At 40.5% G+C, this 23685-nt stretch overlaps 1 protein-coding gene across 1 annotated transcript in view; it reads right to left on the bottom strand.

Moving 5' to 3' along the window:
- Nucleotides 1–448: 448 nt before the first annotated feature.
- Nucleotides 449–23685, bottom strand: part of SUGCT (succinyl-CoA:glutarate-CoA transferase) — a 1474461-nt gene continuing 1451224 nt past the window's right edge. The window contains exon 14 of the mRNA XM_029589533.1: nt 449–934. Within this exon, the coding sequence (XP_029445393.1) occupies nt 771–934 (164 nt within the window). The 3' untranslated portion in view covers nt 449–770. The remainder of the gene's footprint in view (nt 935–23685) is intronic.

Genomic DNA, 23685 nt, shown 5'->3' with positions numbered 1-23685 from the left:
GTAGATTAATTATTTTTTTTAGGGTAAACCATTGATAATGGTGCTGATAACAGGATTAATACAGAATCTATAAAAATCATGGGAAGGAACAAAAAATTGAAAAATTATAAGCAGACAGTATCCTATATCATATGGTTTCAGGTCTCGAGGAACAGGTATGTGAAATTTGGCTTTTCAGCTCTTGTTGCAAATTAAGAAATACCCAGAATCCTCACAAAAACTAGGACTGGCTTACTTGCTCCTTATATAGCCATGTAGTTACTTTACCTACTCCTCACAAAAGCTAAATAGTAATGTTAGAACCACCACCTCAAATATTGGGGGGAAAAAATGAAATGTTAATAAGGTTGGCATAAAATGACTTATTCTTCCCTTGTTAATACCTATAAAAATTAATTTTCATAAGCTAAATTTGTTGGAGGAATATCATTTTACAACAGATCAGAAATATTTCTAGTTCATCTTTATTTCCTGAATTTAAGCATGCATATACAGTAGAAGACAGAATATCCACAACAGGTTTAAGGAGTCATCAGTATTTCTCTCCCTATCACATATTTAAATGATCACATAGAATGTAATTTCATCATGATACTTATTTTTACATTGGTTTTATTTGCAAAAGTAAGGTCCAAAAATTACATTGTGATTGATATTATTTTAGATTAATATAAAATTTAAAAATGACTCGGTGTTAAATACTGCTCTTTCCTTGTCTTCACTATTGACGGTGTACAGAAGGTCTCCATGAAAGATGAAACTGTAAAGTTTCAACAGACTTCATGCTGAACCACTGTTCTAGCTGTAAGTAATTCATTGATGTGGTCATCGCTGTACCCCAGGGTGTCCTTCAGAATTGCCACCGAATGCTGTCCTACTAGTGGAGGAGGTTTGGGGTTTGACAGTTTGAATTCATCATATTGTACAGCTGGGCCTGAAAGAATAGAAAAGTGTTAAACACTTTGCATTAATTATTGCACTGCATCCACTGTTATATCAGTACATATACAGAAAACATGAGATGCTCTCTGATCATAAAGATATATATGACTGCTTTCGGTGTATTGTAAGACTTGATGACATCACAATTTGCTGTAGCTCACTGAAAATTCAGTTGAATTGCTTAACGATTATTTTTTAATAATCTATCTAATTTATAGCCCACCTTACCATTTACTCAAGGTGGCATACAGTAACATAAAATATGAGTGACAAAATTAATAAACATTAAAATAAAATGCAATAAGAACAAAGCATAATAAACATTTTTAAAAAGCCTAAAATTAAAAAGGTCATATGGTAAAGATTACATTTTTTTTATTTTAAAAGTAAATATTCTACATCACTCTACTGTATGTTTAGAGATTCAGAAAGCCATGACCTAAAACTAACAAATAAAAACTCATTACTAAAGAGTGATTTGCCAAACCATATCACCCATTATTAAATTGTCTAAATGTGATATCAAGCAATAACTAGCTGCCCCATACTTTTCTACCTGCAATAATAATAAGATTTTCATCCTTAGGAAAGAATCTGTTTAAGGTAGCTGTCTGATTTGTGAGGATATTATACATAGGAGTGCCAATGACATTGTCCTAAGAATGTAAATTGATAAAATTAATAATCTCTGAATTAGTGATGGAAGTGTAGGAAAGGTCCATAGCAATCTTTGGGGGTCATTTATCAAAATGCTATATGGTGTTTTCACATGCGTTAAGCACCATAATGTACAGTGTGATGCAAATCACATGTGAAATCACCATAATGCATGGTGTGATGCAAACCAGAAAAAGGGAAGGAGTTTGGGGTGGGATTTGTGGCCAAGTTTCACAATTTTGTGAAGCCATATTGCATGGCTGTAACTATACCTTTTTCAATTGCATTAAGTTGTGTGATTATGGCTTTATCATGCTTTGTGATCATTTTGCAAATAGCGTTTTTAGTATTTAAGCTGCTGGAGAGCTGGCCTAGTTATCAGGGCCATTGAGTGAGAGAAGGAGAGAAAAGCCATAATGCCTTCATACTAGGTAGGTATTTATACCTCTATATGAGGCCCACATAGTTACTCGAGGTGAAGTTTAGGTAGGAGTGTAGGGGTTAGGGGTCACTTTGACTTTCAGAGTGAGACATACAAACAAAACAGTCAGTGCACTCTTGTGAAGATTTGATGACCTTCGGAGTGAGAAAACACACCCAAAGTTGAGATTTGTGCAATGTTCTCCCAACCTAGCTTGATGTTATCCAGGTAGAGAGTCCATCAAGCTAGGTTGAGAGAACATTGCACAAATCTCATCTTTGGGTGAGTTTCCTCACTCCGAAGGTCATCAAATCTTCACAAGAGAGCACTGTTCTGTTCGTATGTCTCACTCTGAAAGTCAAAGTGTTCCCTAACCCCTAAACTCCCACTTTTATTGTAAATTGTTTAGCCTAATTTTGCAGTTCGTCTCAGTTGTTTTGCCCCCTTGTTTCTTATTGTTCAATTTTACTTGCATTGTTCATTGTTCTCTGTAAAGCTCATTTAGCTGCTTTTTGTTTACTGTGAACCGATGAGATGTTCCCAACGTTCATCAGTATATAAAAGATTCTAAATAAATAAATAAATAAATAAATAAATAAATAAACAAACTCCTACCTAAACCTCACCTCGAGTAATTATGTGGGCCTCATATAGAGATATAAATATCTACCTAGTATGAGGGCATTATGGCTAGTCTCTCTGTCTCCCTGTTTCTCTCTCTCTCTCTCTCTCTTTATCTCTTTCTCTCTCCCTCCCAGTGGTTGTAGGTAGGAATTACAATTCTGGCACTTATCACAAAGTGCAAAAAAGTTATCACAATTTGCAGTAATACCTATGCAAAGTACTAAGATAGCACACTTTGCAATTAACTGCCTATTACCATAAAATATGCCCCTTTTCCTATCACATACGATATTTAGTGCATTTTGATAAATCCAGGCCTTTGTCTGTTTGGAAATCCAAGCAGTAGTTAATCCACAGTGACAAATCTGTCCAGGACAAATAGATGATTTGGGGGATTAGAGTATCTGAGATGATAGTGACAATATCCTATAAGGACAAACAAATCAAAACTGTAACCTTGCAGTTACAACACAAAATGTAAGGTGAAGGTTTTAATGCAATTTCTGTCCGGGGTTTTATAGGATTCAATGCAATTTATGTCTGGGGTTTGTCATCTACAGACAGTAAACTGTTTATTATAACTGGCTGACATTTGGGGACACTATGACAAAGTATGAGAAGGACAACACCATATAAGCAATAACCTAGGTGTTATGACATGAAATGTGTGACAAGGTATGAAATTGCCTCCTCTAGGTTAACAGTTTTTTGTCTGCCAACTGTTGTCCAATTATTGTTGATTGTTGCTAGCTGAATATTTGAGCATGTTAATCGGTTTTTAAAAATGATCTAGGGGATTGTGTGGGGGAAAGTCTGCATGTAATTTGATTATATGCATACTTTTCCATGCACATAGTAGGCCAGGACCTTCCTAAACTTGTCCTGGGGATGCCTCAAATGTGAAAAAACAAAACAAGACCGTAACACGCCTGATATTACTGAATGGAAAATTTTACTCTCTTTTTGAAGAGAGTTTTAAAGGAATAGCCACTGGCTCATCCTACAAGTGACTAAACAAGTAGATATAACCCTTAACCACAGTTGCCATTATACTGTGGAAGGGAGTACGGATAAAAAGAACATTTGAATGTAAAATTGATTTCTAAAGATCTTTCTTGTTAGAGATTAAAGCATGGGTAAAGGAGGCATCTGGATTATATGCTGATACGAGGTGCCCCCTGATGAAGGCTGGTGACAGCCGAAACATGGTCCATGTTGGGGCAATGTTTGGAACGCTACAGTGGGAGCTAAATATTTTTTAACATAAAATATGTCAGTTTAATAAAAATAAGAAAAATTGTTTTTGGTATGTGAAAATTGGGTTTGATGAGACGGGTAAACGGGTGGTTAAAAGTTGTGGTACAACGTCAAGTGATTACATTGTAGTGACTATAAACGGCTGATGCTGTTTGCGGCCCATTGCGTGGCGAGAGACAGTGGATTAAAAGTGTAGCACTAAAGTCTGATGACGCTTTCACTTTTGTTAAATAATTTTTTCATTGGCGGTTGATGATAAATGAATTGTTTCCTCTCTTTGTTTGGATATTATTAAAAATGATCATATACATGCATAAGTAGCCTCTACTTGCATTCTCCGTATTTTTTAAACATAAAAACATACATGCGTGTTTTCACTTTTGAGTGCATATATACATGCGTAAGAAAGGAACAATCTAGGGGCACGTAAGGTACTATTTTAAAAGACACACATGTACAATTTCGAACTTACTTGCATATTTTATGCTAATTAACTAGTATAAATGATATTAAACGTTTTTATTGTGTACTACTGACTGGGTGGGAGATCTGGGTGAACTGGGAGGAGTTCAGACTGAAGAACCAAGTTAGTCTTGATGATCTGGAAAAGAACTGGGCGAACTTGTGGTAAACTGGGCAAACTAATTGGTAAACTTATTAATTTCCTTGATGTGTGCATGTTCTAAAATTGCTCCACTTATGCGCGTAAATCAGGACATATGTGAGTAAGCCTGAGTTTAATTTAACACACAAAATATACACACATATATTTTCAAAATAAGTAGGTAAAATACACATGTTCCATGCATTGAAAAATATGGTTTTAATGCATTGCATGTCTTCATACATTAGCCTAATCATCAAAGCCCAAAATCAACGTATTCTTAAAAAAAAAAAGTTAAACAGAGACTGCTTGTATGTGGGATCTTCAATATAGTACAAACATTTTTGAATATATGGTGAACCTCTAAATATGGGGATTTTTAAGTGAAAAAAGAGAATAATGAATAAAATAAAATAAAATTGGACTTGTGAGTAAAAACAGGATGTTTTGTACATTCTGAGTACTTGAAGGTCCTACAAAAATATAAATAAAAATAAATTTAATAACAAGAAGAAAGATATAAGATACTATCGGTAGAACAGATTAATTAGGACATTACTGAGAGACATTGTGGATTGTAGTTCATACATTAGCTTACATAAGCAAGTATGTTGTGGGATGAACATACATGTATTTTACAACATGCATTTATGTGATACACGCATGTTATAAAATAATATGACAAAGTACAAAAAGCTACATACACACTTATATGCCACCATGCACAGTTGTTTGAAAATTATCTTCCCTATTTTCATTATGGATATGCATCTGTTTAAAACAAATGGCCTATCTGCGACAAATATACCATATTCATTTGATTCATTTGCCCCCCCCCAAAAAAAAAAAAACCAAAACATATGAACAAGTTCCACGAATGAAACATGTCATTTGTTTAATTCATTTATGTTTCCCCATTGAATGAGGCTGGGCAGGTCATATGGGAGTTTCCACAGCAATCAGTCATCATGCCTATGACTCATGTGTGAGATCAGAGAAGAACGGGATCTACTGTCAAGGAAACAAGACTGACAAAGCAAGGGAACATATCAGAGGGAAGCATTTTTCTAGATCAGCGAATCACTGAACTTGCTCATCCTTTGTATCATAATCCCTGACTGTTTCAGCTTGCAGTTGGAGTCTTTCTCTCACTCATGGAAGATACATCCTGCTTCGCTGTTGTCTTAGAATTCTGTATTACTACAGTCTTCTGAATCAACAGTGCTTTGGTTCAAGATTAGAAACATTCAACTGTTAGCTGCTGTCACACTGTGTTCATTTGCACAGGTTTATATATATACGCGCATAGCCGCGCACATCTTATAAAATCCGGGGTTGGCGCGCGCAAGGGGGTGCACATTTGTGCAACTTGTGCGCGCTGAGCCCTGCGCGCTGCCTGTTCCCTCCGAGGCCGCTCCGAAATCGGAGCGGCCTCAGAGGGAACTTTCCTTCTATCCCCCCACACCTTCCCCGGCCCTATCTAAACCTTCCCCCTACCTTTGTTGTTAAAGTTACGCCTACCGGAAGCAGGTGTTACTCTGCGCGCGCCAGCGGGCTGCTGGCACGCTATCACCCGACCCGGGGGCTGGTCCGGAGGCCTCGACCATGCCCCCAGGCCGGGGCCACGCCCCTGACACGCCCCCGGAATGCCCCGAAATTCGCGCCGCCCACCTGACACGCCCCCCTTGCGAAGCCCGGGGACTTACACGCGTCCCGGGGCTTGCACGTGCCACCAAGTCTATGCAAAATAGGCTCGGCGCGCGCAGGGGGGTTTTAAAAGGGTTACGCACATAACTTATGCGCGTAACCCTTTTAAAATCCGGCCCTCTTTGTCTAGGACTGTGTCTGTTAGATAAGTCAGTGATCCACAAACAGTGCAGTAGGTCTATGCCAGTTACCACCGCAGGTACAAACTGTGGATTATTTTATTTTGCTACTGCATTTAAATTTCTAGTGCATTCACTTTTACTTCTGTTTTACCAGTAGTAAGCTCAGACACATAGTATAGCACTATATCATTCTTTGCTTTTTCTGTATGTGCTGTGTGAGTCAGCATATACTGTAGTCACTAGCAGAGCAAAATACCAAAAGTGTTGTTTTATTGTAATGTATTCTCTCTCAGGCCGATACAGTAAGAAATGCGGGAGAGCCGGTGCTCCTTGTTGAGAGCCTGCTCTCCCAACATGTGCCGAGGCACCTCTCCTGGGCGCGCAATTGTCTATTTAAAAGAGGTGTCGAACTAATAAGGAAGTGCTAGGGATAATAGCGCGTCCTTAATGCCTCCTTATTAGCGAAGAGTTGGCTGTCAGCGGCCCCCGACAACCAATGCTCTATTTTACTGGCGTCAGTTTTCGAACCTGCTGACAGCCACAGATTAGGAAAACAGATGCTGGTAAAATTGAGCGTCTGTTTTTCTAACCCACCAACCGGTTACATTTTTTTATTTTAATTTTTGGTTCCTCCAACTTAATATTGCTAGGCTAATAAGTCGGAGAGCATACAGAAAAGCAGTATTTTCTGCTTTTCTGTACACTTTTCCAGCCCTTGGATACTTTCAGAATCCTGGGAGACTAACTAATAGGCTCATCAACATGGATTTGCATGTGATGACCGCTATTATTTTTTGGGGGGGTTGGCAGCACGTTTTTGACATGCTATTACCCCTTACAGTATAAGGGGTAATAGACGTGCATCAGAAACACACGGCCAATCGCATGGTAAATGGTATGCTTGGCTGAGCGCACCTTTCTGTATCGGCCTGTCTGTGTATTGTTCAACCTTACACACAGAAGGATCACTGTAGTAGTTCATCACACTAGTGTCATCAGTGTTACTAACCACCAAATTTTCAGAAATAAAGATTAATTGACAACACCTTTTGTCCAGTACTGCAGCAGAAAAAAAAAATCCATCATGTCAGGCAAAGGATGTGGGAAGCCCACAGTTGTTGGCAGGGGATTTACTAGACAGATAACAGTAAGTCCCCAAACTAAGATAAAGAGAGATTTTTTCAAATCCCAAACATCAGCAGGAGAGACAGGCATGTCAAGCTGCAAGAAGTTGAGATTTGGGGAGAATATGCCAGTTGTTCCATCAGCATCTCAGCCAGATTTGCTATCTCAGAGGAGAGGAAAAGGGAAGGCACTAGTAGTACTAGTAGCAGCAGAGTACAACCCCCAGTGCCTATAGAAGTACAAGTGGTGAAACCGAAACCAGCACTGCAAACCCTTAATGTGAAGGCTTCCCCAAAGGCTCTCTCTCTTCCGCCCCTCCACCCCCCCGCCCCCCGCTTTAGCAATTCTAAAACTTTATCATGAATTGCGTTATGGCCATTTTGGTAATATCGCACAGCTTAATGCCAGGAAAAAAGGTGTAGTTATTTCCAGCATTAAAACCATGTGATTTTGCCCCTCATTTTTATAATTCCTGTCCAAACTCCTCCCTAATCCCTTTCCTTCCCAAAATTTGCATTATGGCTGTGCCATGCCATTATTATCGCATGCATTATGGTGTTAACGCATGCATTAACGTGTTATCACGTGCATTAATGCCATAACATATTTTGATGAATGACTGTGTAAAAGTACTAACAGTTACAAAATTCAGCAAAGCTTAGCATGTGGGTGGAGTTGCAGCAGCAGTGGCAGCGTAGGGAGCTGGGCGCAAAGAGAATGCTCAAAGGCAGTATCCCTCAATTTCCCTCCCTGTTCCGCTGGACCCCATCACTGTCCAGCCCACCAGCTTCAAAATGGCCAATAATGCAACTTAGCCTCATCCCCTGGCCTGCCCCCACTTCCCTGGGTACCTCCTTAATCCTGCCTTCCAACCTGGCTCCACCTGAACTACATCCTGTACAGAGGCCACCTCCATGCAGCGCCCGCCCTAAGCCTACCCACCTGACATGTCACCCCCAATGACATCACTGTGGGCACCAATGCTGTGGTGACACTATTGGCTGCGATGCTGCCACATGGAGCCCTGATTGCTGCCAAGACCCGGGTGAGTGCACAGCCCTCTTACCCCCCTCTGCTCTTAGACATGGCCCCAAGTTATCAATGGGGTCTGCGCACCCGGCCCAGCACCTTCCATAAAGGTTTTCACAAGGTTCAACAACATGAGTATTGTAGCCATATTTGGGGGAGTCATTTCTGGCGCCATGTTTTGAGTGGAACCAGAAAATAGCAATGGGTAGATTGTATTTTCAAATGTATGCTTGTCATTTTCCATAAAAATGCTATCTGCACAAGAAGCAGGTGCAAAGTCCTCAGTTTCTTTGTAGCAGCAGTCATTTTTACAGAAAAAGTATTCAATGCTTTCTTTTGGAAATTTAGTTCAAAGCCTACAAGTAAAAAGTCACAGTCGTGATAACTGTATCACAATGACCAGTTTGTCAACTGCCTTCAAAACACATCAATGAAGCATGCAGAAAGAATAAAAAACTAAATGCACTCTAGAAAAAAAATAGGCACCTTAAACCAAAAACTGCAGCATTTGATTAGTCATGGAAAACTATAGGGTACACTGAAAAATAATGCTCTTGGCTTAATTGTAAATCTCATATTTTTGCCAATGAATCAATTATGATACGCATTACATGCATATGGAGCACTTCCAACAGGGGAAAGTCAGTTAATATTTTTCAGTTATTGAAATAAAATTTCTGATACTTGTAAATGCCTGGTTGCTACTACCTTAGGCCAGGCTGATCAAACAATATTTCAGGACCTGTTCTGGTCATCTAATAGACAACATCCTCCTGAACTTTTAAGCATCTATATCCTCAAGTAAAACATTTCATATCAGGTGATGATGTATGTATTTCTGAAAAGAAATCAGCACTTTAACTACTATTATAATTGTCAAGTAGGGGCATCAAAGAAACAGTTAGCCTGGGTTATTCATTTAAACTGAAGTCTATATTCGTCTGATGAGAGTACACTATTTTTCACAGTCTCAGCTGTATCTTTCCTCATCTCTTCATCCCAAACATTAGCAACCAGGTCACACAGCAGTAAAACCAAAGCAGCAAAGTAAAACAAACTTGTAAAAAATGGAATATAAACAGTTGAGCCAAGTGGAACAGAGCACGGTATGTCCTTGACCAAAAGCAACCCATGACTATTTTAATAAAATCTGTACTCCGTCTTGTCTTGTTGCTCTCTGACTCACTCGTTAGCCCTGTTGCCACGCACTGTTATAAATCAAACATATCTCCATGCACGTCAATGTAATTTCACTTAAAGACTTTACCTGGTGTTGCAGAAATGCATATTCATTAAGAAAAGAAATCAAGGGAGGTTGATTATTTGTGACACACATGCTTTGCAATTGCTGTTTTCAGCAGCTGCAGTTTTTTTATGTTTACAATTGCAAGGGCACTCATTTCCATGTATTTTTTTTTTCATATAAACCGAAAACTCTAGAAACAGTTTTCTGCCAGATTATTATCAGTAAATCTTTAGATAAATACATATGTTGGAATATGTCTAAAGGTTTTATGGTTAAGTGATGTTTACATGCAACAGTTTATAATGTTCAGAATGAATTAGGATGACCACGATAATTTCCCTGTCTCCATTACCTCACTTCCCTCCTTCAGTTATGCTGTTGTCATACAAACAAATCCATAAACATGGAGCGCCTCATTTTCACTGTTTCAGTAGCCAGAAAATTGTAATTATACATAATACCATGGTAATTGTTGGGACAGAAAGACCATTTAGCCCACCCAGTCTATCCAATTGTCCCTGCTTTCTGTGTCACCACAGACCCTAATTGATTTTTGGTTATTTCTTGCCCTTGTCACCATCATCTTTACCTGTTCCCATTTGGTTACTGTCACTTCTGCTAGTAGCCCTTTCCATATATCCACTTATCCAGTCAGTAAAGAAGTATTTCCTCCTCCAAGTCTCCCTCCTTTCAATTTTATATCATTTACTAGGGCTGTGAATCGTGTGCCTGATTGTTTTAACGATCGGGTTCGGCTGGAGGGAGAAAAAAAATCTGATCGGTAGAGATGTGAATCAGAATCGGTTCCGATTCCGATTCACATCGCTAATTTTGTTTAGTGAGGCCCAAGCCGATAAAAAAAAAACCCCACCCCGACCCTTTAAAATTGACCCCTTAGCTTCCCCCACCCTCCCGAACCCCCCCAAAACTTTTTACAAATACCTGGTGATCTAGCGGAAGTTCCGGGAGTGACCTCACACCACACACATTAAATTATGAGATGTAATGTGTGTGGTGTGACACACATGGTCCACCTTTGACGAAGTATCCGACATCGAAGTTCAATCCATGTTAAAAAAAAACGTCAATCCTGCCCCACATAAACTAGATACCATACCTACTATGGATATAAAAAAACTTGCTGACACAACCTCCCATACAATAGCCAAAATAATCAACCTATCAATTAATGATGGAGTAATGCCAGATATTCTAAAAGGGGCAATTATCAAACCACTACTAAAGAAAAAGAACTGTGACCCAAATATCTTAAATAACTACAACCAGTTTCAAACCTACCCCTCCTTGCTAAATTAATAGAAAAAATGGTACAGAAACAACTAGCTGAACACCTGGAAAACAATAACGTACTTTATCCCTCACAACACGGCTTTAGAAAACACTAAAGCACCGAGACACTGCTAATCTCTCTCACAGATAATGTACTATGAGGTTTTGATAGTGGCAAACACTACATAATGATACTATTGGATTTATCAGCAGCGTTCGACACAGTAAACCACTCCATACTTATAAACAGACTCGAAGAAATAAGTCTACAAAACAAAACACTAGACTGGTTCAGATCCTACCTAAACAATAGATTTTTTCAAGTACAGATAAAAAACACAACATCAGATAAAATAAAGTTAATGACAGGAGTACCTCAGGGCTCTGCACTATCAGCAACACTATTTAACATCTACATGTTACTGCTGTGCCACCTCCTAGCAGGACTCGGTATAACACACTACATCTACGCAGATGACATTCAACTAATCTTGCCCATAGACGAAACAATTGAAAAAACACTAAACTTAGCAATGATGTACCTAGACATAATTAGGCAATTACTAAGCAAAATGGAGCTAGTGATAAACATTGAAAAAACGGAATTTATACACCTAGAACGAAAAAACATGGAACTAATACAAAATCCTATCAAACTTAAAAATGGTCAGGAAGTGAATACAGCCGAGAAAGCTCGAAACCTAGGAGTAATAATTGACACAGAACTTAGCCTTAAACACCACATATCACTGAAAATCAGAGAAGGCTATGCCAAACGCATGATCCTAAGGAGGCTGAAACCGTTACTAACCCAGAAACATTTCAGGACAGTCCTCCAAGCACTTATCTTCACAAGTAATGATTACTGTAACACACTATTTCTGGGATTACCGTACTCCACAATAAGACCTCTACAAGTCCTTCAAAACTCTGCCACCAGAATACTCACCGGCAAAAGCAAAAGAGACCACATTACCCAAACACTGGCCAAACTACACTGGCTACCAATAGAACAGAGAGTGCAATTTAAAACACTTTGCATAATTCACAAACTAATCAATGAAGATAAAGCTGACTGGTTAAACACAGCACTACGATTACACGTACCCCAAAGAAATCTGAGGTCAGCCAATAAAGCACTACTAACAATCCCAATGGTAAAAACAGCGAAACTAACACAAGTTAGAGAGAGAGTGCTATCCTTGGCCGGTCCAACGTTATGGAACACATTGCCACTAGAGACAAGATTACAGAGTGATCCAAAAATCTTCAAAAAAGTTTAAAAACCTGGCTATTCAGAAAAGTATTTCACAATGAGAACAGAGAATGAAAAAAAAACTTAGAACAAGGTTACCTAGATAACTGGTCCCACAACGTTTACTTTATACTCAATAATTGTTAGAAAATCTCCAGCTTAAGCATAACCCTTGTATGATTACCATATTAATCATATACATGGACTAGATCCATGACACTTTTCTTATACATTATTTTATATGAGCATGTACCGACATTGTAATGGCACTTTTGTAAATTCATCTATAATCAAACCAAATATATGTGCCTATATGTAAACCGTTGTGATGGTGTATTACTAAATGACGGTATATAAAAGATTTTAAATAAAAATAAATAAATGAGTGCATAGCAAGGCACTGTGGCAGAGGGTAGTTTAGCAGACTGAACTTTATTATTGGGATAGTCTGTGCAGTGAAATCCCCAGTCTGGCTCTTTTGTGCTTACAAGCAAGCTGTGTGTGTGTGCACACCACACACATTATATTAGTGCATAGCAAGGCACTGTGACAGTGGGCAGCCAGTAGGTACTAGGCAGTGACATTACATCCATAATGTCAGGGATAGCTAGATGTGGTTGAGTGATTGGGACTGGCAGAGGAGGCACTTCAAAAGGCACTAGTGCCAGTCGCCATTAAAGTTAAAAAGAGACCTGTTGCAATCTAAACTCTTTGGAGGAGCAAGCAGTTCCAACCAGAAAAAAATGAAATCTAAACATGATGCATCGCCACCACCTGTTTCTGACCCTGTAGTTTTGGAGGTGAGGGAAGGGGAGGCTGAGTCATGACAGACAAAATGTCGACACCCAAAAGCACCAGTGGGCAGAAGTCTCGACTAAGCATTGACAATATACTGCAGGCATTGTTTGCTTCTGATTCAGATGAAGAATCATCTTGTGTGGGATTCTCATCAGAAACGGAAGAAGTAATAGCTGACAAAGTTTTAGGAGGATCAGTTAGTCCTGTCTTAGCCTCTACTTCAGTGCAGCAGGGGAGAGATGAAACTGATGAGGAGAAAGAGCAGTCAGCACGGGCACAGAGGGGAGCTGAGGCCCCTGGCATTGCTTCTCAGGGTGCACCCACTACTAAAGCTCCAGTGCCAGTATCCACCCCCAAGGCTATACAGAAGGGAGGATCACGAAAGACATCTGTCATCTGGAGCCACTTTAAAGTGACGGATGACCTGTGTTTTGCTCGGTATAATTACTGTGGCAGGGCTATTAGCAGAGGCAAGCAAATGGGACATCTATCTAATTTTGGCATGACGCATCATATGAAGAGGCAACACCCAACAAGAGTACTGCCATCTGGGGTTGGTGGCAGTACCACTCAGGGGACCCCTTCCAAGCAGCGTAAAGAGGTTGAAAAGCAGCAGAGTCAGCCCATGCCCTTATCCCCTTCTAGCAGTCAGGTGGCAGGCCAGCAACCCCCTGACATGTGGCAGAAGCGACAACCCACCATGGAGGAAATGGGGTGGAGTGCGGTAATGCTATCCCGGGTTAAGAGGCAGGCAGCCTCAAAAGTTGTAACCAGGAGCATTGGAGAACTGATTGCCCTTGATGACCAGCCCTTGCAGTTAGTGGAGAATGTGGGTTTCAAGCGTTTTCTGAAGGTCGTAGTTCCAAATTACAAAGTCCCCTCCAGAACTACATTTAGCAGAAATGTCCTCCCCAGCCTGTACAAGCAGTGTCACAGCCGCATCCAAGCGCTGCTAGCTAAGGCACAGGGAGTGTGCATTTCACCTGCGATATCTGGACCACCATGAATGCTGCATACTCTTACCTCTCCCTGACAGCACACTGGTGGGACCTGGCTGAGGTAGGAGTAGGCAGCAGCTCTATTACTGAACAAGTATCAGGATGGAGGTGGGCTTTACTGCACACCCACCTGACGGACCAGGCCCATACCGCAACCAATATTCTAACATGCATCAGACAGATGCTGGAGGGTTGGCAACTATACCAGAGAGACAGGAATCCTCAGGCAGGGTTCTTTGTCACAGACAATGGTGCAAACATGATTAAGGCAATAAACGATGGGCACTTTAAGAAATCTGATGTTTTGCACACACTCTGCACCTGGTAGTGAAGTCAGCTCTGGGGTTGGATTCCAATGACCAAGAGAATGAATATTTGCATAGGTTAATACAGAAGTGCAGGAACATAGCAGCACACTTCCACAGAAGTGTGAAGGCAGGGCAGGTTCTCTGACAAAAGCAGACTGATTTGGGGATGCCTCACAAGCGTCTCATTCAAGACATTGTCACCCGGTGGAATTCCACCTTTATGATGCTGGAGAGGTTAGTGGAGTTGCAGACACCCCTTCATGAACTTTCTGGTACAATGGACATAGGTGTGCAGAATCCCCTAGGGCAGGGGTTGGGAACCCATGGCTCGCGAGCCAGATATGGCTCTTTTGCCCGGAAGAGGAAGTGGTGAGCATCGGGTGCGTGCGCGGGAAGAAGAGACCACGCTAGTGTGGTCTCTTCTTCCCGCCCCCCCCCCCCCCCCCCCCCGCGGCCCGGAAGAGGAAGTGGAGAGCATCGGGTGCATGCGCGGCAAGAAGAGGCCACGCTAGTGTCTGACGAAAAGAAGACTGCAGCGCTGCTCGGAGGAAAATGAAGAGCTTCAACCGCGGCCGATGGGTCTCCGCCTCCGCGATTGCTCCCAAGACGTTTCATCAAAATTGATAATAAAACCCCAATTCTGCAGCCAAAAATAGGCTGCAAATACTTCCCCCATTGACTTTAATGGGAACCGAAAAACGAATGCACGTATCAACGTATTGGGGGAGCCATTGAACGAATGCAACGTACTGGGCCCTGACGAATTCGTATCCTGAATCCAACGAATACTTTCCGGCTGTACATCCCTAGCGTGTAGTTTCTCTGTTCAGTCTGGCTTGTTCTGTTATCCCAGTAAGTGGTGTATTGATGCTCTAGGACCTGGTATAGTATTAGCATTGCTTCTTTTTCATAAGGTTGCTGTTATTTCAGTCCTAAGAGTCAGTTCTGTTATATGGTATGGCAAGGTTCTAAGCGCCTTTTTTTGCAGGGGTTTGTGCTACTTCACAAAATGTTTAGCAGTGGAGGGGGTCTTTTTTTTTTTTTTTTTTTTGTGAAGTGACCCCAGAATTTGAATATAATTTTTTTCATGGTGGGTTGTAATGTGAACTGTCAAAGTTTTGCTCTGCATATGTTCTCATGATTATTGCTATTTTATTATAGTTATGGTGATCTCTGTCTTTCTAAAGAGGATTTGAGAAAGAATACATTGATAATTATTTTATGACATAATTGATTGGATCTGATGTTTGTGTTCTTTGCTTTTTACATGATATTCTTGTTTATTTAATTCATTGTAATACATATAAAATAAATTAATACAGATTAATAAGGAACTTTTAATTTTGTAAGTGCTTGAAATAATAGAGTTAAATATTCTAAAAAGTTTCACTCATGATGTATAAGGGCTGTTGTAGACTACTTAGGAACCCATTGTAAGATGCATGTTAAGGCATTATTTATCAATAAGAATACAGCTAGTTGGGTTCAGACCTGTATGCTTACTGCCCACCCTTGTTAACCTTGGGCCCAGCCAAAAACTCAGTTCTGGCTACGCCACTGGCCTGCGGTGCTGGGGTGGAGCTCATCCCACCACGGCTTGAAGTTAAGGGAGAATGAGGCAGGCAGGGTCAATGCTGAAGCTCATATATTTTATCTGTAGTGAACTATAGCAGTCTGATTTGTTCTGTTTTCCTATTAGGAAGTGTATCAGCGTATCTAGGGCCTGGTGTAATATGTGCAGTGTTACCTTTTCATAGATACGATTGTAACTGTTTGAGTTCTGGCAGTTAGGGTTGTTTTGGTATAGGAGGTTTACTATATTGTAATGGTAATTCCATTTATTCATGTCTTTCTGAGGGCCAAGCCCACATCCAGCACATAATACAAAAAATGTAATTCCATAGGAGTTCCAAGTGTCTTTTTTTTCAGGATATTCTGGTTGGTATCACAGCAGTGCATGTAAATATAACATGCATGTTGTAAGTGATATTTTGCCTCAGAAGACTGTACTTTTGAATGTTCTTTTTTCAGGTAAAATCTGTTATAAATGCATAATTGAATTGTGTGTGCGTGTGTGTGTGTATGTATGTGCAAGGCTGAAGGTTTGCTTAGGTTACCTAATACCCTTCCCTTGACCATGGGTTCCATTTGGGGGGAGGGGGTGTCAGTTTTTAAAAATATAGATTGCTGGAGGGAGCTGAGCTTTTTTTTTTTGATGGGCTTGGGACAGAGACTGAGTGATGTGAGGGCGGGGGAGGGGGCAGCACAGTAACTATTCGCACAGAACAGCAAAAAAAAAGCTAGCACCGGCTCTGACAACAGATCTTTGCAGGCTGCAAAATAGATAATTAAGTTGGCTCGGGATATATCGTGTTCTCTCCTACAAACATTAAATACTTTGCATAACTTTTTCTTTTCCATACCTTCAAATCTTGCAGTATAAAAGCCCAAGTGAAGAAAGGAAAGAGCAGAAGCTAAAACTGAGCACATACTCAAATTCAAATAGTGGAAGTGACACAGATAAAGGAAACTAGATGCAAACCTGAGATTATTAGTGTATGCAACAAGAGGATGCAAAATCTGGAAGCATTTCAAATACTACATAACCAACGAAAAATGTATTTAAATACGAGAAACATCAAGAAAGCCACCTTTCTCTACCAAAAACAAACATATGGATCTCTCATATTCCAGTCACCTGCTTTATTTTAATTTCAGTTTCTTAGCACAGCGCGCTGTGTGCCCTTTGAGGAGGGGAATAATGGGGGAACCAACTCCAGATCACAGGCCATGGTCACATGACTTTATAATTGGCAGTCTGATCAACACTAACTTCAAGCTAAAATATATTAAATTGCTTTGACATCCAAGTGCCTGCTAATCTCTGGCATGGCCTTGAGTTAAACAAGCTTAAATATATCACAGTAGTAAGTACCCTACTGCTGCCCAGGCAGCAGCCCCTTCAGGGGATTTTAAAATACTAGGTGGGAGCTCTTGTGGCTTTATTTATATTTTAAAATCTTTATAACGTTGATTAGATGGACTTTGTGGTACATGCCGTGCTACATGGGACAAAGCAGTGGAAAGTTAACTGGCATTTTCTCCTTAAAAGAACGCAGGAGGACAATAACAGACGCTATTAAAGCCTGACACACCCAAAGCAGCAAAATCAGCTACAAGGCTAAGATGTAATCCAAAGATCATTTGCCTGGGCTCTTCTTGGAACTGAGAGATCTGTGTACAGGAAAAGCCTGAGAACCCAAATTAAAGTCAGATTGAAACAAACCCACAACGTAATAAGCAATAATCATCTCAAATGTAGTCTGATTAGTTAAACAATGACCCTCTCCTCTCTGCCTTTTGGTATTTTAACAGACTTCCTCCACCCATCTCTCCCCCACCCCCTTTTAATTCTTAAACAAAATGCTTTCATAGTGGTACTTTGAATCCTTTTTCATACAGAGCAGATGTCTGGTTTTAATGGAATGTATTTCGTAACTGAATGTCTGACTTTCTGCGGCACCTTTTTCCCCACTCGCCCGTCACCTGCCACCCTTTGCTATTTGTACTTGTTTTCAAATGTACTCAATTTTGTACGCTACATATATTTTATTCTTCTTTTCCATTATTATTATTTTTTTTTTTACCTTATGGTTCACAAGCATTCAGCATTGTTCTTTTCTGCACCACTCATATTATCATCTAACAATAACAACAACTGTAGAGTCTGAAATAACACATACCAAAAATAAGAGCAGCTATTATCTATAATATATTTTTTGTCACATTTATAGAGCACTGTGGCACCAAAGTTGACAGAGGGCATCTAAACAGATTAAAGGAGGAGGCTGGTTGGCCTGATGGTGTTGTGGAAGTGTCTCGCATGGCTATGGGAGGTCTACGTTCCACCTTTCTTTCATTGGACTAGGATGGATGGAGGAACACTGTACAGGCAACGATTACAGCCCCTGAGAGCTCCCCTACTAAGGACCTTCATTACAATGAACGGATTATAGATGGAAGAGGTTGGGGCCTAATCAGGGGGGAAAAAAAACACTTGGTTTCAGAGCTCCCTGCCTTAGAGGACAATTGAACAGTGATAGGGATTGGGTCAGATACCAATGTTGTTAGAAGCTCAGTTTTGGAGGAATGCGAGTAATCATCCCCCAATATTCTTCCAAAAAAAAGGGGGTATGAGAAAGCATGTGTGTGTTTGTATGTATGTGTATGAGCACAAGACATTCAACTGGTTTGCTTCAATGCATAGAGGTTGGAGCTATAGAATTTGAACCCGGAAATCTGACAGCACTCAGCTTTCCTAGCTCTGTGCTCGTACAGATAGGCTACAATGCAAACTGAAAATATATCTTACGACAACAATTTTGCTACAATTGCACATTCTTCTCAGTCTCAGTGCTTATTCCATGCATTTATCAAATTGTCAGTCATTTACCACATGATCAATTTCACATGTCTATTCTTTTGTTTGGGTTTCTAAATTTCTTTGCTAGCAAGAAAAAATCCTTTGTTGCATTCAGTTTGGCAAGATACTAGAGGAAACTTCTCTTTATAACCCTGCCTATAACTCATAATATGTGCATATTTTGTTTACCTCAAAAAATCTCATTTTATAAAAATGACCATTGCCTAATCTATTATAAATGTTGCTTTGACTATAGTATCTAATGAAATACAGAATTGGGGAAAGGATGTGGGAAAGCAAAATTTGACCGAGCCTTATATTCAGTACAAATCTGCATCTGCGGGGATGCACAAGTTGAAGTTCAGTTCAGATGAGCCACTAAACACCTGCAGTTTCCAGATTGAAAATTTATTAATGCAAATGATCTGTAGAACCTTCCACTCTTCCATTCTGTGGCTAGAACTTCTAAGTCAAATCCGAGACCCTTCGTGGCCCCCATTGCTAGATCCTGAGCAAGTCACTCGACTTTGCTGTATTTAATCATTTCTTTTATTCCCCTTAATCTTTTCACACTTGCATTTTCAGATTTTTTTTTTTTTTAAAGGCAAAGACATTTCAATTTCCACCTTTGAAGCTGTACATTTTCTAGGTATCTTTGATAATAATATTAGTAACACACTTATTGGAATTTGAAGGATGTTAGAGATGTGGCTAGTGTGACAATTACTTTAAAATGTTACACATTTCCAGAAAAATCTGAGGGCAGCTCCATTTAAAGCAATTGTTTTTCTTTCTTGTTCCCATAGAATTCTCATAAAAATTGGAATGTTTTAACTATCTGCGCTGCATTTTTTACTCTCTCTTTTCCTTTCACTGAAAGGGGAAGTCATAGAGTCTCTTAATGGTAGTATTTTGTTTCATAACAATTCCATAGTGCTTTCTCATGCTAAGCTAGTTCCGTTTTTTTGTTTTTTTTTCAACATGGAGTGCCTGGTGAAATTATCAGAAACTTGGTGTAAAACAAAAGTAAAGGAAATAAATAGGCATGTGCTTTCGTTTGAAATGACATATCATTTCATGATTTATTTTAAACAAAACAACAACAAAAAAAACCCCATAACATTTTGTTTTTTCCTTTTCTTATTTGTAATGTGCTCTACTTCAAAACAGTGCACACTAAATTGAAATATTACGTACTTACAGCTAAATTTTCAAACACGGGCGCCCGTAGAAACAAGGAGATATACATGTGGTTGGGCCGCGAGCGCCGCGGGGATTTTTTTTAAAGGGCCCCGGCCACGTGTGTATCTCCCTTGCACGCCCTGAAGACCGACTGGAAGCAAAAGGGGCTGGCCAGGGCGAGCTCTGGGCTGGGGCAAGCTGGGACAGTGGTAGGACCTGTTCCGGGGCAGCGCACACTGCAGCAGGCAAGCAGAACTTACCACAACTCAGCAGAGCGAATACGTTTTAAAACATAAAAAAAATAGTTTATTTAGGGGGGGGTTAGGGGTCAGGGAGGAGAGGGGGAAAAGGCAGGAAGGATAGGTAGAGGGATAGGGTAGTTCCCTCCCAGTCCAATTGTGTCGCTGCACGTGCTTTAAAAAATCCCCCCCCCCCCCATGCGCATATGTGCGTGTGGGCATTGAATTCTATAACACGCGTTCCTTGTTTTTTTTTGTTTGTTTGTTTCATTATTTACATGCCATCCACAGCAGAAGGAAAGTATGTGGTAGGTGACCCCGGCGCGCACGCTTGTGCACATAAATACTTCCATGCACATTTCATGTAAAATACCTGAATTGCCCATCTCCCGCCCACACTCCACCCCCTTTTTGCCTTTTCCATTTGTACGTGTACCTGGAGATAGGCGCGTACCCTAGTGCTTCTTAAAATCCACGTGGCGCATGACGGCTCGAGATACTCGCAAATCTCCTGACTTTGGCGCATGCAGGGTTTTTAAAATGTGCCTTTTACATTTTTAAATAAAAAATTATTCCAAATGAAACAAAGAACTGAAATTAAACAAGAAACAAAATGAAAATAAAACAGAACAAACTATTTTGCCTTGCACATCCCTAAAAATAACACAGTAGCATAGCAGTTGTCAGCAGATAAAGACCATTTGTCCCACACCGTCTGTGCAACTGCTTCTATCTACTATGTACCACAGACCTTTATCCATCTATCATGATCTTCCTTCCTTGCCCTTAGTTCCATAATCTAGATCCCAAATTCTATCACTCTTTTTGGTACTTCCATTTCAGCCTGTAGCTTATTCTATGCATCCGCTACCCTCAGTAAAGATGTATTTCCTCACATTTCTGGACCTTCTTCCTTCCATATCGTGATCCCTTGTCCTTAAGTTTCATTTTTCTATGGAAAATGCTACTTCCTTGTACTCAATGTCTGAAGGTATTTGAAAGTTTCTATTATATTCCTTTTCTTCTTTCTTCTAAAAAGTATACTGAGAAGTGAATTTTCAAAGTGATTGCAGGAATAAAATACCGTATACACATGTAAGTAACATGTACATGCAAATATGGTATTTTATAAATGTCAAGAATATACTGCATCTGTATTTTCAGTTTCTTATGTGCATTTTACTGTTGAAAAAAAAGGGGCGATCTAGGAGTGTTCTGAGACAGGGCTTAGAATTATGTGCAGTAATTGCTATTTTGTAAGTGATATACATATGTACATTACCAAACTTATTTGCACACATTTACCCCTAATTCACTTGCACCATTGAAATCGGATTTGTCTGTTGTCTGCAATTTTTGGATGGGAAGACCACGTAAACTTGCGGATGTTCAGGATAAAGTGCTAGTGGGTGTGGGGGAACTTCTAGAGGTCTGATTTGAAGTCGAATGGTCCAGCAGGAGTTTTACTTAATATTTTTCCTTTCAGTTATATTACATTTGATTGCATTAAGATCACAATTGCCAAGTGGCCATGCCACTGTTACCCCTTACACTAGGTCCTACAAACCACTGAGCACTAAGTCTAAAGTAATCCCCCCTCTGGTCAGTTCTAGGAAGCATTTATGGCATCTAAAAATGTTACCTGTCTTGCATGCCTGATGAAGAGTTCACCCAGTCAATATTAGGGTAATGGAAATCCCCCATTATTATTGTGTTTCCAAAATAACTAGCCTGCCTAATCTCTGTCAACATTTCGCAGTTTGTTTCATCACCCTGGTCAGGTAGACGACAGAATATGCCTTCTGTTTGTTATACCTGCCCTGGTTTAACATGGAGTTTCTTTCTATCCATGGAGTTTTGTTTCCTGTTGAATTTTTATCCTACTTGATTCTGTGCCATTCTTAACAAACAGTGCCACCCCGCCTCCAATTTGATCTGCTCTGTCATTTGGATATATTTTGTGCCCTGGCATCACAGTATTCCCATTGGTTATCTTCACCACATCTCTGAGATGCCTATTGTGTCTATGTCTTCATTTAGTGCCACTCATTCTAACTCTCCAATCATGTTTTCTGAGACTTCTGGCACTGGAATAAAGACAAGTAAATCTACGACGGGCTTTTATCCCTAATCACAGCCTGCTTATTGTTAGTAGTTAATTCGGATAGTTTTGAAACACTCTTATCTGTCTGCTCTTCATTTTATTCCTCCTGAGCTAACTCACAGGCTAATTTTAAACGAGCACGTGCCCACCCACATTTGATTTTCAGCTGATAGCCAGATAACTCAACCTCTCCCCAGAATGCCCCTTTTTTTTATCCAACAGTAATTTAGCTGGAGAAGTGTGAATATGGCCATATTTGGAAGCAGGTCTAAACTTATCCATTTAACATAGCTGGATATAGATGATATTTGGCTAAGTTAGCTGGGTAACTAGTCCTTCCCCAGAGTGCCCCTTTATATATCCAGCTATAATTTAGCTGGATAAGTTGCTGAATATACCTATTTGCTCATATTCAGAAGCAGGTCTAAAGTTATCCAGCTGACTTAGCCAGATATATGCAATATTCGGTTAAGCTATGCAGATAACTCAAGCCCTCCCCAGACCACTCCTTTTTCATCCTGCTATAATTTATCCTAAGTGTCTGAATATTCCTATTTGGCCATTTAGATGGATATATTTTGAGTTGTTTGTCTAAATGGCTTTTGAATATGGACTTCCTAATTGTTTGGTTCTAAGCAGAATCAAGAATTTGCCCACAAATCAGCAGTTATAAACAACTAAAGGGTTGATTCACCCATTTTGAGACTGGAGAGAAAGACAATGTGAATAAAAATAATTGCTATTCACAGGTGGAGCAGAAACCTCTAAGGAGGCTAAACAGGGCAAATAGGGTGAAAATGGTCATAAAAGGAAAGTAATTTGAGCCACCTCTACCCCCAAGCTGCAGAATATATTAGCTCTTTTATTTCGTTTCCTATATTCATTATGGGGTAGATTTTCAGACGAGCGCGAACAGCCTACTTTTGTTTGCGCTCCAGGCGCTCCAGGCGCAAACAAAAGTACGCTGGATTTTAGTAGATACGCGCGTAGTCGCGCGTATCGGCTAAAATCCTGGATCGGCGCGCGCAAGGCTATCGATTTCCTATAGCCTGCGAGCGCCGAGCCGCGCAGCCTACCCCCGTTCCCTCCTAGGCCGCTCCGAAATCGGAGCGGCCTAGGAGGGAACTTTCCTTTGCCCTCCCCTCACCTTCCCCTCCCTTCCCCTACCTAACCCACCCGCCCGGCCCTGTCTAAACCCCCATCCTACCTTTGTCGGGGGATTTACGCCTCCCAGAGGGAGGCGTAAATCCCCGCGCGCCAGCGGGCCTCCTGCGCGCCGGGCCGCGACCTGGGGGCGGGTACGGAGGGCGCGGCCACGCCCCCGGGCCGTAGCCACGCCCCCGTACCCGCCCCC

The sequence above is a fragment of the Rhinatrema bivittatum genome, chromosome 2 (genome assembly GCF_901001135.1).
Source record: "Rhinatrema bivittatum chromosome 2, aRhiBiv1.1, whole genome shotgun sequence".
In the NCBI taxonomy this organism is placed as follows: domain Eukaryota; kingdom Metazoa; phylum Chordata; class Amphibia; order Gymnophiona; family Rhinatrematidae; genus Rhinatrema; species Rhinatrema bivittatum.
Note: the sequence above shows the minus strand (reverse complement) of the source record. Positions and strands in the feature narration are given on the sequence as shown.